At 44.5% G+C, this 15,074-nt stretch overlaps 1 protein-coding gene across 50 annotated transcripts in view; it reads right to left on the bottom strand.

Moving 5' to 3' along the window:
* LOC105467408 (uncharacterized) overlaps nucleotides 1-15,074 on the bottom strand; it is a 153,689-nt gene that overhangs the window by 25,144 nt on the left and 113,471 nt on the right. For 46 of the 50 annotated variants that reach the window (XR_011625520.1, XR_011625516.1, XR_011625506.1 and 43 more), the window contains one exon: nucleotides 1-7,840. This exon is cut by the window's left edge and continues 25,144 nt beyond it. Coding sequence is in view for 2 of the 50 variants with exons in the window: in XM_071099586.1 (XP_070955687.1) it covers nucleotides 7,751-7,840 (90 nt within the window). In the remaining 48 variants the exon portion in view is untranslated. The remainder of the gene's footprint in view (nucleotides 7,841-15,074) is intronic. The other 4 variants (XR_011625512.1, XR_011625508.1, XM_071099586.1 and 1 more) reach the window with 2 other exon arrangements.

Below are 15,074 nucleotides of genomic sequence, written 5' to 3' on the forward strand. Positions count from 1 at the left end.
GGGAGGCAGGGATAAAACTCACCGACACCTTCCTTAGCGTTTGGGAGGGTGTAACAGTGGGAGGAAAGGGAGGAAGCAGATGAATATGAAACTTAATTATTCCACACAGGGCAAAGTCAGAGAACACTATTTCATTTGTTACCATAGAGAAATAATAGATGTAAGCGTAGTTTTTCAGAAACTGAAATGTAAGCACCAACAGACATAGAAACTGGTTATGTACTTTCCAAATCACAGAGAAAATTAAAATTAAAAAAAAAAATGTAGTCTCTGTGATATAACAGAAGATAGCAGGGAAGAAAGGATGAAAAAAATAAAACAAGCATTAAGTACAATTTTTGTTTAAAGCGCAAACATGACAATTAAGGGACCAAACGTAAATGGGTTACACGTTCTTTCCAAACAGAATGCTCAGTTTGGGTCAAAAGACTCCAACTGAAACTATATGTTGTCTATTTGGAACACAATTTAAATAAATTAACTCAAGAAAATCCAAAGCCGAGGGATGGCAGGGATAAACAGGATGGCCTCAATTTCCATGCACTGGAATCCCAGGTAGCCCACACAATCATGCACGGACATCCCCCAAGCCACGGAATGCAGACACAGCAGCTGACTGCCAGCAAGCAGTCAAAGGCACCCCCAGTTTTGCATACATAGCCATTTTTTTTTCAGTTTGCTTGTGCAATTATTTAAATATTTCTTTGCAGAGGCTTTCAAAGGGTAATCTCAGGGGCATTTGGGGTCCCCTATAGCATTTTAAGGAGGGTGCCCAGCACCAACAACTTGGGGTCACTGCACAGCCCCAAACAAGGCAGACCTGACTTGATCTATTTTACTTACTGGCCTTCTGGGTAATATTTGGTCTGAATAAAGGGTTTGGCTGCCTTTGAAAACCAGTATTCAACTACATTTTGCTCCACTGTTGTATAAATAAGTGGAAAATGGAAAAACAAAGTTGCTGACACCTGTGGTAAGAGCACAGATCTCCTATATGCTTCAGAAATTAGTATAAACATGGGCATTGTTAGGCGGACCCAACATGGCCCGTCTTTGGCCTCAATAATTGGATTTAAGGCAGTTGACTGCGTGTTTGAAAAGAACAAAACTAAAGAACATCCATGGAATGTTAGAAATTGCCTGGAAGATTGAGCTCTCGAGGAGCAAAATTCTTTGGAACATGCAAGTCTCCAGCTCAACTTTCAAACAACACTTTGCCTTCATTACAGGCTTCCAGAAACAATTACATGAGCAAGTGAGGCTACCTAGCTCAGGAACACAAATTAAAAGAAAACAGATGTGCTTCTGTGATTTCAGGTCATTAAACACCTCTCAGAGAGGGAAGGTATAATCCACAACAGTGACATGGCACTCATGAACATTTGCATTAGAAGTAAAATAGCACCCAAACAAGGAAAATAGAAACATCGTTTCCAAAACTCTTTCAGTCCTAAAAATGTCAAATAGCTAGGAAGTCAATGATAAGCATACCCCAAATCTAGAAGCAACAACAAACTTAACAGAACATGAGAAAAACGGGAAAGAAGCCCACCTCATCAACATTAGGTCACCGTCCAAAAAGTTCCAAGCAATGTAATGAAACAAACAAAAGCCAGATACGTCCAGTAAACTCTTAGATTGAGATTCAAAATACGGTTGCTTATACATTACGTAATTCTTTGCTAAGAAAATCCAAATAAAGACTAAAAAGCTAATAAAACTAAATGTCTTTACATCAAAATCCATACCTTATAAACAAGGAGTACATCTTAGTTTTAAATGCCCACAAAAAACATTTACAAAATCAATTATATTATGCAGAAAAAAGACATCAATAAATTCCCCCAAAGTAGAATTTGTGTCCACATTCTCAAGCCACAATAAAAGATAACCACAATTGAATTAAAAGTATAAACAACTTATAACTTTAAAAAATTAGAAATTAATTTTTTAAAATCAGCTCTACTTTTGCAAATTTAACTCAGATAATTATTTCTTCTAATAACAAGAAGAAATAAGAAGCCTTATAACAAATATTTTAAGGTACTGAAGACTACATATTAAGCCATATGAAAATGCAGTCAAAATTGCAAACAGAAGCAAGTTCATACCGTGAAATATTTTCATTATTAAAGAAGAATAACAATAGGGCATATATGGACAAATCCATAAAACAAAGAAAGCAGAAGAAAGAAATCAATAAAGACAGATATTATTTAATTTGAACACAGGCACACAAAAACCAGTTGAACTGACAAGTTATCCCAAGAACAGATTCTTTGAAAAACCTCTAAAACAGATATTCTTCCAGGTCATCTAATAAAAAAGTGATAAAATATGCATATACAAAATTAAGAATGACAGAAGTGATGTAATCATAGAAATACATTAAAATTCTAGTATAAAAATACTATAATCCTATGTGAATAAATGTTTAAATCTCATAAAAATCTATTATTTTCTAGGATAAATAATATCTAAAAACATTAGTGAGCACTCATTATGTGCAAGAACCAGTGCAAGGTAACTATATCTCTTAATCCTCACACCCGTCCTGTTAGGGCCCTCGGAGGCTTTCGTTTTAACCATTTAACAAATGAGGAAACTAAGAACTAGGGAAGTGACACAGTGTCCCCATCACATGGAAAATGAGAGGGCCAAAATCTTAAACTCAATTTGTCTGATTCCAGTGCCTGCACATTTAAACACTGAGCTATATTAGAAAAAGAAGCAAAAATTCTAAAGATGTAGAAAACCTAAAGAATCCAATAAATACAGAAGAAATAAGAGACGTTGCCAAAGACTTATCCCAGGCTAGTCACATAGGTGAGTTCTTTCAAGCTTTCCTGGACTAAATCATTCAAATAATGCATATATGGTACAGAACACAGAAAAAGAGGGAATGTTGCCTAATTTATTTTACAAAGTCAGCATAACTTTGACACTCAAATTCAACAAAAAAATAGATTTGGAAAATTCTAAATGAAATATTAGCCTAGCAAATCTTGTAGTATATTAAAACAACAATACACCATAATCAAGTAGAATTCAATCCAAAAATGTTTCAAAGTTACGAAACAGTTTATTGTATCAACAGATCAACAAAGAAACACAACATGGTATCTACAGATATCAAAAAAACATTTCATAAAATTCTAACTCCAATCCTGATTTTAAAGTCTTATGTAAACTAGGTATAAATACTTCATTTATTTAAAAAAATCTCAACTAAAAAATGATTTGCAACCATACTTAAAAGTAAACCAGAAACAAGACAAGATTTCTGTTATCAATAATACAATGTTTTAGAAGATCTAGCCAAAGGAAAAGAAATAGATGAGATAAAATGACAGACAAAAATTGCATTATATATAGATATGAATCATTCTTTTTTTTTTTTTTTTTTTTTTTTTGAGACGGAGTTTTGCTCTTGTCGCCCAGGCTGGAGTCCAGTGGCACGATCTTGGCTCACTGCAACCTCCGCCTCCCGGGTTCAAGCGATTCTCCTGCCTCAGCCTCCAGAGTAGCTGGGATTACAGGCACCCGCCACCACGCCCAGCTAATTTTTTTGTATTTTTGGTAGAGACGGGGTTTCACCATGTTGGGCAGGCTGGTCTCAAACCCCTGACCTCAGGTGATCCACCCACCTTGGCCTCCCAAAGTGCTGGGATTACAGGCATAAGCCACCATGCCCAGCCATGAATGACTCTTTACCTAGAAATTCCAAAACACTCAACTAGAAACTTGCAGAACAAATTAGAGAATTCAGTGAGATGAACAGTAACAATAAATTTATAGACACTTCCCTACATACCAATAACAACCAGTTACAAAATATAAAGAAAGGGGATCAAATTCACAATAGAAGCCACACTTAATTTCCTGAAATAAAAGTAACAAATTGTGAATCTATCAAATTTGACAACTTATGAATATATATGTATACATAAAGCTGCAAAATATCATGCAAAGCCTGTTTCAAAAAATATTAACTCTCTTTAAATTAACTGACAGCTTTATAAAGTTCCACACAATATCCATAAAGAATGTTTTTAACTTTACAATATCACTACAGTTCATCTGAAAGAACATACAAATAAGACTAACGGAGAAAATCTTGACAAATAAGAATTAAGGAAGACTATTGCTACTGAGTAATAACACATTTTAATAATACAACAAACTAAAATAAAGCAATGACAAACCAATGGATAATAGAAAACCAGAACAAGAACCCAAACTATAAAAGTATCTAGCATGTAGTAAATGTGGAAGTGGAACAATTAGTTATTTCTCACAATAATTAAGTTGATAAGTAAAGATTCAAATATAAAAGATGAAATCATGAAAGAACTAAAAAAAAAAAATTAAAGTTCAGTTTGGGAAAGGGCTTTCTGAGCCAAAAGAAAAATGCAAGTGAAGAAATTGTAAGGAAAAATTAATGATAAATTTTTAGAACATAGTAATTTTTAAAATAAAAAATAATTTATGAACAAAATGGAATGGCAAATGAAAAAGTGGGGGATCCAGGTAACATATGACAGAAAAAGAGTTACTATTCTTGTTAAAAAAGGTCTTACAAAATCAAAATAAAAAATGAACACACCTATAGAGCAAAATGGGTAAACGATTTCCAGTTCAAAGTGGTAAACTGAATGAAGCTTGCCTACTCTGCATGGAGAAAAAAATTTCAAAAGACCTATTATTAATATTATCAGAGATATTAAAGAAGCAATTGCACTCATAAAACAAAATGCTATATAATATTTAGAATATAATTTAAAAATTAAAAATTAGAAATATGAAAGCAGAAATGAAAATAAGTTAAAACATGAAGATAGGGAAATCCTTCTTAGAAACAGAACATGAATAATAAAAGTTAAAAATCAAAGGAAAAATATGGAAATATTAGAAAACTAGTCAGGAGTTCCAACATACAAACAATAGTAATGCTAGGAAGAGAGGCTGGGCGTGGTGGTTCATGCCTGTAATCCCAGCACTTTGGGAGGCCAAGGTGGGTGAATCACTTGAGGTCAGGAGTTCAAGACCAGCCTGACCAATATGATGAAACCCCATCTGTACCATAAATACACATATTAGCCAGGCGTGGTGGCACACGCCTATAATCCTAGCTACTTGGGAGGCTGAGGCAGGAGAATTGCTTGAGCCTAGGAGGCAGAGGTTGCAGTGGGCCAAGATCGTACCACTACACTCCTGCCTGGGCAACAGAGTGAAACTCCATCAAAAAAAAAAAAAAGGGTTGGGGGGAGAAAATAAAAAGAAAAGAAAAGAAAGAAAAAAAAGAAGGAAATGCTAGGAAGAGAAAACAAGTATGAGGAAATGATCCAACCAGTTGTTCAAGACAAGTTTCTAGAACTGAAGGACAAGTGTCTTCAGGCTAAAAGAACCTGGAAAAATGGATAAACACAGATGTACATCAATACACAAACACATGACATTTTAAAACATTGGAAGACAACAAGAAAGTTCTACAAGTTCCAGAAAGGAAGAAAAAAAATTCACATAGAAGGGATGAGGAATCACAAAGACTTAAGACATCTCACCAATAACACTGAAAGCCACAAGATAATGATTTGTTCTTTCAAAATCTGAGCCAAAATTAAAAAAAAAAAGGTTTCCAACGTTGAATTCTATACTCAGCCAATCTTTCAATGTCAGTGTGGGCTAGATATTTTCCTTTTTAAATGTGAAAGAGCTCTAAAAATTTACCTTCCATTAAGCATTTCTACAGAAACTGCTAGAGGATGCACTCTAGCAAAACAAAGGAGTAAACCAAAAAGGATGATAACATGGAATCTACAAAAGTAGGCAATCTACAAAATCCAGCTAAAGAGAGAGGATCAAAGGAATCCTCAGAAGGAGAATGTGAAAGATATTCCAAGATGGTATCCAGAACCCTAAAGATCACCCAGTTCATAACAAAACCGGCCAGAAGGCTCTGGGAAGACATTTCTAGATAGTATAAAACACATTTTTTAAAAAATTAAAAATAATGTGTTTGAATATATTGAGAGGCTAGGGATAAATCAGCTAGGCTCACAAAAAAACTAACCAATCAAAGAGAAAAAAAAATACAAGATAATTACTAACTCCAAGAGAAAAAATAGTCGTGAAGGAAAGGTAAATTGTAGTGCTAACGCTCAGATTTCAGGAGTGCTTACACTCTCATAAAAAGGTGAACTCTGAATTTGGATCAAGCCCGAACTACGTACTAAATATATTGAGGATGGTGCACAGAAAGAAGGGAGGAGGGGGCGGTGAGGCCAAGGAGTCAAATCCTCATCTTCTACAGTTGTAAAGTCACGATAATGCCTAAGCCTCAAAAAAGAAAAAGAAAATCAAGAAGTAGAAGAGAAAAACAATGTTACTTAGATATTCGGATGTAAATGTCAAGAGAATCAGTTAAAGGAGTTAAAAACTATTGCTTCCGTTAAGCAGAAAATTAGGGTGGAGTTGGAAGCCTGCTGCTCTACAACCATCTGACTCTTAAAACGATGCATATGCATGACTTTAACAAAAGTAAAAACTAAATGAAAAATGAAAAAAAAACCTGAACTGGCAATTCAGATACAGATAACCAAAAGAGACAGGGGGAAATGTCTTTTATCACAGGTAATAAAAGAACTGCCAACGAAAAGAACGAAATACTGTGTTTTGACAAATTGACAAAGGTGAACAACCTTGATAATTCCCAGAGAAACAGGCACTTTTCAAACTAATTCTGAGAATGTAAGTTGATACAAGCTTTAAGAGGGCAATTTGGCCATAAAACGCTCACACCTTTTGACACAGAATGAACTGCAGAAAGTGAGCCAGACACGTATATGACGATGAATAAACAAAGATGTCCTTCCCGATTTGCGCAATTCAACTTCTAAATGGATCTAAATATTCAATAAAAGCAAACCAATTAATTACAATAGAGCCATTTGCTAGAACCCTATGTAACCATTAAAAAGCACAAGATAAGAAATTGCTTAATGGCTTGGGAAATGTTCAGGATATATAATTAGTGGAAATGGAAGACAAGATGGCAATGATAAACTCAATTAAGCACACACAGACACGTACACACCTAATTTATAGAAAAAAACAAAAGGCTGAGGCTGGCCACCAAAATGTTGGCAATGGTGATCTGTGAGTGGGGGAACTAGGGAGAGTCTTGCTCTTACACTTGTTCTTTTCAATATTTTTCAAGCTCTGTATAATAAACATATATTTATTTTTTAATGGGAAAAATATTTTTAAAAATTATGTGCAATAAATGTCAGTCATTAGCTTAGGTTATTTTATGGGGAAAACATACATGACCCCTGCTTATTGCACTCTCCATTACGGTAATGAGTTAATAGAATGCAATTAGCTACATAATTTTTAAAAGAGCCTTCAGGCAGGGATGTGAAGGTTACCCTGGGCCCCATCTCAAGCTTGCATCTGGTCAGCTGCAAAGTAACATGACTCCCACCTCTTAGGTGGGACCAGAGATGAGGGACTTCTCTAGCCAGCCCTTCCCTCCACTCAGAGAAGCAGCTGTTAGAAATGACCCAGCCTCTGCTTGCTAATGTTCTTGGTGAGAAGCACATGCATTCCAGCCCCTCTCTGAGGCCATCGCAGGCACTCCAGCCTGTCACAAAGCCCATCTTTGATCGCCTATCATCTAGTCCGAGTTTGGCCCTTAGTCACAGGTACACAAGTATTTCCGAGTGTAACCAGGAAAAGCAGAGCTTACCCAGCAACGCACACGCTGAGCCCATCACGGTTGTCCTCTTGGAAGCCTGGCTCAGGCCACTGCACCTTCACAGGCTCTGGGCAGGACGACCTTCCGAGACAAGAGGGACAAGTCACACAACCTGCCCAATCACATGACTTATTGACAAGGCAGGGGGACCTGCCACATTCACTGAGAGGGTACTTTGGGAATGGCAAGTTGGGTCAGAGCCGGCTCCTGCCTCCAGATACTGGGAAGTCAATGCAAAATGGACAACTACGGAACTGCACACGGGGAGTGATGAATGGGGCACTTGAACAGGTCTGGAGAAGGGCTGGGGGTTTCGAGGAGATCTTGAGACTGACAGACATGATGGAGGTGTGAACTGAGGAATTACAAGTAAGGCTGGAGCAAGAGAGGAAAAGGAAAGGACACGGGGCCAATGGGATGGCATGGCTTGGTGCACCCTGGAGCCCACCGGGGGGTTTAAGTGGCGCCGGTTATGCATGCATGTCACCCACAGGATACAGCCAGAGACGAGGCAAGCAAGCAGAGGGCATCCAATGGAGCCAGACAGGGAGGATGAGGCCCCACCAGGCAGGGGCAACCGGAAGGAAGTGTGGAGGAGAGACATTCAGGGTGTCGCGCTGATGGGACTTGGTGATGGATTGCTCCTGGAGGGTGCAGGGGAGGAAGAATATGCAGCAGACCTTGGTCTCAGGATTACTGAGGCCATTCATCGAGATAAAGGAACTTGGGGGAAGGGGGGTATACAGGTTTGGCCAAGTAGAGCAATGCATTGAGGTTTAGACCAGTCAAGTTATTGCTATTGTTATTATTACTATCATTGTCCTCAAACTCAGATATACACAGAATTGGACTGATTGTAGACTTTATTCTGACACCAGTCAACATGAGTCCATAAGTGGCTCTATTTTAGCATCTTCATTTAACTTTTTAAGGATTCAGTGCCCATGGATAAGCCCAGCCTCCAACCCAGAACTAGAAGAGTAACTACAACTTATATCCACCTGGGTCTTCTCCCTGTGCTGGGTCAATGTCCCATACAGCCAGGTGGGTCTGGGGCTTCCCGCTGGCTCTTCCATCTGAGGCTCTGATAGCCACTGGCTATGACCTGATCCTGGATTCAGGAGCTGTGCTTTGCCTATTCACTGCCTTGCTCATATCAGTAGAGTTCCTTCCATACCAATCTTGGCCCAGGGACTGACTCAGCCAGGCTCTCCTTGCTGGGAAAGAAATGGGCTGGTATTAATAGCAGATGAGTACCCAACGGGGGCTGTCCCTGAGGTCTTGGACGCAGGAATTTGGAGGCAAGCGAGCGGGTACCAAAGGCAAGGCTCTAAGGTTGGGGGCAAGGCAGCTGAGAGCGGCCCCTGCGCCCACGCCAGGGAAAGAAGACGGCATTCTGTTGGCTGGGCCAGGAGCAAGGCTCTCAGCTCTGCAGCCCATATGTTCTGTGGATTTGGAAACATGCTGTTCGGGGTGACTGTCAGGAGCAGGAAAGGAGCTTTCCAGATGCTTTGCTGTGGGGCTTTATGAAAAATCACCAATTGGTCAACTTGGCCAGGAAAGTCTGGTAAGCTCTTTCATCCTGCTGAGCAAACAGTGAACATGTGCTGCAGTGCTCTCCGGACGGGGGCCTGCTCGTGAAAGGGGCCCTGACCCAAGCGCACAGATGGGAGACGAGGCAACCAGCCTCTGCAGACAGAGCCGCTGCCAGCTTCTGCTTCAATCCCCTACCTGTGTGTCCCGGGGGCAGTGAGCAGTACTGGAGGCAGGTGTGCGGACGTGAGATGCACCCCAGACTTGGCGCAGGCCTAGGCTGTCTGCATTCATCTGAGCCTCAGTTTCCTTCTCTGTAAGGAAGGCCAGTGACACCCCCCTGCAGCACTGGCAGGCTTCAGCAAGGTGGCCAGTGTGGCAGCACAGACTCCACCCGTGTCAGGGAAGCAGGGAGGGAGGGAGGGACAGCTCCCTGGGGGTCCCGCAGGGTTGGGCTGGGGAACTCGAAGGACCTCTGCCTCCCTTGTTTCCAGCTCACAAGGCTCATTTTTTTTTCTTTCTTCTTTTTTTAGAGATAGGACCTTGCTCTGTCACCCAGGCTGGAGTACAGTGGCACAAAGCCATACTAGAAGTCAGGGTAGAGGGGCATCCCGAGGGCCTCCTGAGTAGCTGGAACCACAGGTGTGCACCAACACACCCAGCTCATCTTTTTATTTTTTTGTAGGGACGGGGTCTTGCTATGTTACCCAGGTTGGTCTCTTGGCCTCAAGCTGTCCTCCCATATGGGTCTCCCAAAGCACTGGGATTATAGGCATGAGCCACCACACCTGGCCCTCACAAGTCTCTTTTCTTAAGGCTCAATTCCACTCCAGAAAACCAACTAGCAAGGCTTGATTTCCTGCTTACCCCAGCCCTTGTCACACACCCCACTCTGTCTCTTCTTCCTCACAATACAAATCCAAACCCAGGCCACACAGCCAGAGTCCCCGAGAAAGGATGGCAAGGAGGAAGCCTGGGAGGCGAAGCCAGGAGACCTTTATTGCAGCAGCGTGGGACCACAGGGCCCCGGGTGGCCCTTGGCACCCAACTCCATGACTTTAGAGGGGTTGCTGCTGCCTTTGGGACCCCTCCCCTCCAATATGGCTTCTCCAACTCTGATGAGCACCCACCAGCTGAGTAAACAGCTGAGCCAAGGAACGTCACCCACAGTTCACTGGGGCATTAAATCTCTGGATTTGTGGCCTGCAGAGCAGTGGGGTTTTGCAGGGAGCAGGGGGTGGGGGGTGATGCAAAGGGAATGTATAGCACAGCTGCGTGCAAATGAGGGGGCCAGGGACCAGGGTCGCAGAGGAGGACAGGGGAACCCCGGGACACAGGGAGTCAGTTAAGCAGCCCTTTCTGAAGTCTGAACTCTGGCTTGGGTTCCCCAGAGAACCCCACAGGAGAGTCCATCAATAAATGAAGCCAGGAGCCCAGCAGCAATGGGGTGGGGGTGGGGCTGGGGGTGGGGGCGGGCAGCTGAAGGAAGGGAGGCCACAGGAGGGACACATGTGCCCAGGATGGCCTTTGTCCCCTCTGAGTGGCTGCCAGCAACCCCGGCTGGCAGGGGGCTGGCCGGGGTCACCAGCTGCTGCTGATACCAGAAACATCTGTCAGGGATGGGGTTCAGCCCCTGCTGCAGGAGCAGGGCTGTCTTATTTTTTTTACCCCCCGAGACGGAGTCTCGCTCTTGTTGCCTGGGCTGGGGTACAATGGCGTGATCTCAGCTCACTGCAACCTCCAGCTCCTGGGTTCAAACGATTCTCCCGCCTCAGCCTCCTGAGTAGCTGGGATTACAGGCGCGTGCCACCATGCCCAGCTAATTTTTTGTATTTTTAGTAGAGATGGGGTTTCACCATGTTGGTCAGGCTGGTCTCGAACTCCTGACTTTGTCATCCACCTGCCTCGGCCTCCCAAACTGCTGGGATTACAGGCATGAGCCACCCCGCCTGGCCCAGGGCTTTTACTTTGTCATGTTGAAAAAACACGTGCTGGTAGAAGCCTCAGATCCAAGGACAAAGAAAATATCACCAAATAGCCCCAAAATTACAATGAGGATCAGGAGCCTGGAAGGATGGGGTAGAGGTGTGTGGGGATCAGAATGGAAACATCTTTCCTCTCTGTAGCGGACAATGTGGTGAGGGCAAGGGACTAGCGCCATCCTCCCTCTTCCCATTTCACAGATGGGAAACAACCTGAGCTGGGCTGTCATTGGCTCCGTCTAAAGGCTCCAATGAAGGCAGGGAGGAAATGTCTCTCTTCAAGAAGGTCATCAGAGGACACTGAGGTCCCCTTCAGGCTGGAGAAGCAGGTGGAGAGAACACGTGTATGCCACAAGGCCAGCGTGGCTCACCCCACATGGAGGAGAGTGACTCCTTCCACGTGCGGGGGCTGCGGGGCCTTTGGGGTTTCATGAAATGCCTTCCTTTGTGCAGAGGCAGATGCTCACCTCCGACCGGGAGTGAACCCCTGAGTTCTCCCAGCGCGGTCTCCGGCTGAAGGACCATGTATGTGCTCCATGGGGGCAGGGCCGCACACATGTGCTCGTCATCAGTGCATGCCATGGCACACACCAAGAGTTTTACAGAATAAACAAACGCAATGCACTTCCCTTTTACAGCTGAGGGGCACGAAACTTAGATGGTTCCGGGAACTTAACCAAGAACAGAGACCAGTATCTTCCCGGCAGAGAAAAGACAAAAGAAATCAAAAGAGAATAAGACATCTCGAAACCTCCTGTCCCAGGGGTCAGTCCAGATCTAGTGTCCACCCACTGAGGACAGCAGGGGCATAGGGACAGCCAGTTGTGAGGACACCAGCACTGAGAACCTGGCATCCGGGCACCCTAACCCTTTGTTTTCTGCCATTTCCCCAGCCCACTGCATCTGTGATCCTTGGTCACTGCTCTGCGTGGCAAGTGCCCGGACACCTGCAGAGAGCACTGAACATTGAGTCAGAGCTGCCTGGGCCCTGATCGTGGATGGGATGGGCCCCGGGTCTCAGTTTCCTTGTTTGCACAATGAGGAACTGACATCACCCACCCGGGACATTCCCCGGATGAAAGGGGAACTGCTGCCTCTGCCTGGCACACAATAGGCATGATATAATTTTCCTTTCATTCTCCCCAGTGTCAGGGTCCACCCAGTGCCTGCTCCCTGGGAGAAAGGTCAGCCTCCAGCCACTCCACCCTCTGAGCGGGACTGCACGATCGCTGGCCCTGGCCCTGAGTTCCCTCTCCTCCCAACCTGGGCCAAAGCTCCCATCCCACCTAGTGCCTGCACACTTGTCCCATCCATTTCAGGATCAAATCAAGCTCCCTTCTGGCTTTGGGAGGGTTGGAGCCTTCGGCCAAAGGCTCAAAAGAAGAGCTAAAGAGGATGGCCAAGTTCACTCAAGTTTCGTCAGAGAAGCAAAACCAGACCTCAGAATTCTGTCTCACAAACCATCAGCCTAGGTTTATTTTCAATCTTCCCTTCCCTTCTTTGAGAGGAGGCCCCCGCGACCCCCACAAGCCAGACTCAGCTCTGGCCAGTGGCCACAGGGTTTCAGATTTCGAAAGGGGCCTTTTGCAAAACGTTCAGTTTCAAGCCCTAGTTCGATTGCCCACATCCTGTCCAAGCTTCCTAGGGGAGTGAGATTTATTTAAGAGAGGAATAAAATCCCCATGTCCATGCCATTGAGTGAAAACATGCTCCGTCCCAGGCAATTTCAAGGATTAAGGTTACATATCGCTTAATGAGTCGCAGGTGGAAGGCAAAGTGGAGTTGGCTGGAGAAGGAGGTGATATTCCGCCATGCCAGTGAACCCAGTTCTCCGCCAGGGATATAATTTGTGCCCCAGTATGACGGTACAACTATCCTTTTGTGCATCCACTCATTCCTTCATTCAACTGACGTTCTTAATGATCGGCCCCGCTGCACTGGGTTCTGTACTGGACAGTGGGGGAGTCTGAGATGACCAGGACAGAGCACCTATACTCAGGGAGCCGAAGGTCTGGTTGTGGAAGCAGACACCTAAACAAATCATGACCTAGCAACAAATGTTATGAATGAAGGTCAAGTTCATGACCATGCAACAGTTCAGAGTGTGGGGCAACATAGCCCACCACAGGGAGAGAAGCAAGAGCAGTCTTGCATCCATGGAGCAGTGGGAGGGTGGCCACAGAGAGGGGGTCAGGGGCAAAGGCACAGAGACGCACACGCCCGGAGACCCGGGGAGGCTCTGCCAGGCAGCACACAAGGGCAGGGGGCATGTAGTGGGAGGCATGGCAGGAGGCCAAGGAGCTGGGGCTCCATCCTGGGGCCTATGGGAGCCACGAGCGGGCTTTCAGGAGCAGGGACTCTGGGACATGCATTCTAGAAAGGCTGCTCTAACTCCACCTCCCAGGAAGAGAACAGAGGGGAGGTGGGAGCAGAAAGACCAGCCCAAGATGAGGGAAGCCTGGGTGGCATGGTGGTGCAGATGAGAAGAGGGACCTGCGGGCTCACTGGGGGTTCTACAGAGGAGGGATGGGTGCCTGGGTGGAGACTGAACAACAAAGGCAGAAGGAGGAGGCAGCAGGGATGGTGCTCGGAACAGCGCATGCCCAGTGGCCCAGCTGCCTGCAGGATATCACTGTTTCTCAGGCAACCACTTTAAGAAACTCAGAACTGCAGCGGAGGAAAAAGAAAAGGTCAACTCATATTCCAGTCTACCTTTAGTTTGTCATTTGGCAAAATATCTGAGAGAAATACTTGGAAGTTGACAGGGAAGACTAAACCCTGGCACTCAGCAGGGACTTTGTTAACAGGTGAGGGGCTTGAGCAAAGGGCAGGGTTCGACGGCTGACAACCGCCCAGGTCATTATCAAGCAGAACTCAAGTAACAGCCAAGCATAAACCCCCAGGTCCAGTCATTCCTCTTTCCTCCTAGATGTCCAAACACCCCACGGACCTGAGCCCAGGGAGCCAAAGCCACTGGCCATCTCTGACCATGGCTAGAGTCCTGTCCTTCTCTCAGGCTCTCCTCAAAGCCAAGGCGAGAAGCAAGGGGAACATCAGGACCAACCCAGCTGGCCGAGCAAATGACGGTCCCCAGAGCCATGGCTTCATAGCACTTATCACAAGTGTAATTAAATTCTTTTGCCAGAAACATTTGCTTAGAATCTCTTATCCAAGACTTGGAACTCTATAAGGGCAGAGGTGGTGTCTGTCTTACTTCTTGTAAGATAGATTACTTACTTCTACCACCCAGCCTGTGGCACACAGAAAGGGCCCAACACCTTTTGTATAAATGAATGACTGGATGAACACCTAATTCACCTAACATTTCCTGATGTCTAGACCTTCTGTGGATTATAATGACATAAAAAGAACACCTGCCTCAAGAAGCTCATAGCCCTTTGGGATAAATTGGCAGCTCATAGCAGACAATGTGATGTGGGTTCTGGCATGGGTATGGAGGAGTGAGGAAGGGCAGATGTGAACAGAGGACTGTGGGAAGGAAGCTAGGGGAGAGGGCGGGGGGCTGTGAAGGTAGGAGAGGGGCTGACATTTGTGTCAGGCCCAGCACAGGCTGAGTAACCAGTGGGAGGGATGGGAAAACTAAATTAATTGCAAGTTGCTGAATGTTGAAAGGTCGTTTTGCCTCATTATTCAAGGAATTCAGTGGACAGGGGGGCAGTGACAACCTAACTCCTCTGAAAGACCAGCTTTCAGGCACCAAGTGAATCTCAGAGTCTAGCCCGAAGCCTTCCATGCTGCCACTGCCGCCCAACCCCAGCATTCAGAGGTCACCCTGCCAC

The sequence above is a fragment of the Macaca nemestrina genome, chromosome 7, assembly GCF_043159975.1.
Source record: "Macaca nemestrina isolate mMacNem1 chromosome 7, mMacNem.hap1, whole genome shotgun sequence".
Lineage (NCBI taxonomy): Eukaryota > Metazoa > Chordata > Mammalia > Primates > Cercopithecidae > Macaca > Macaca nemestrina.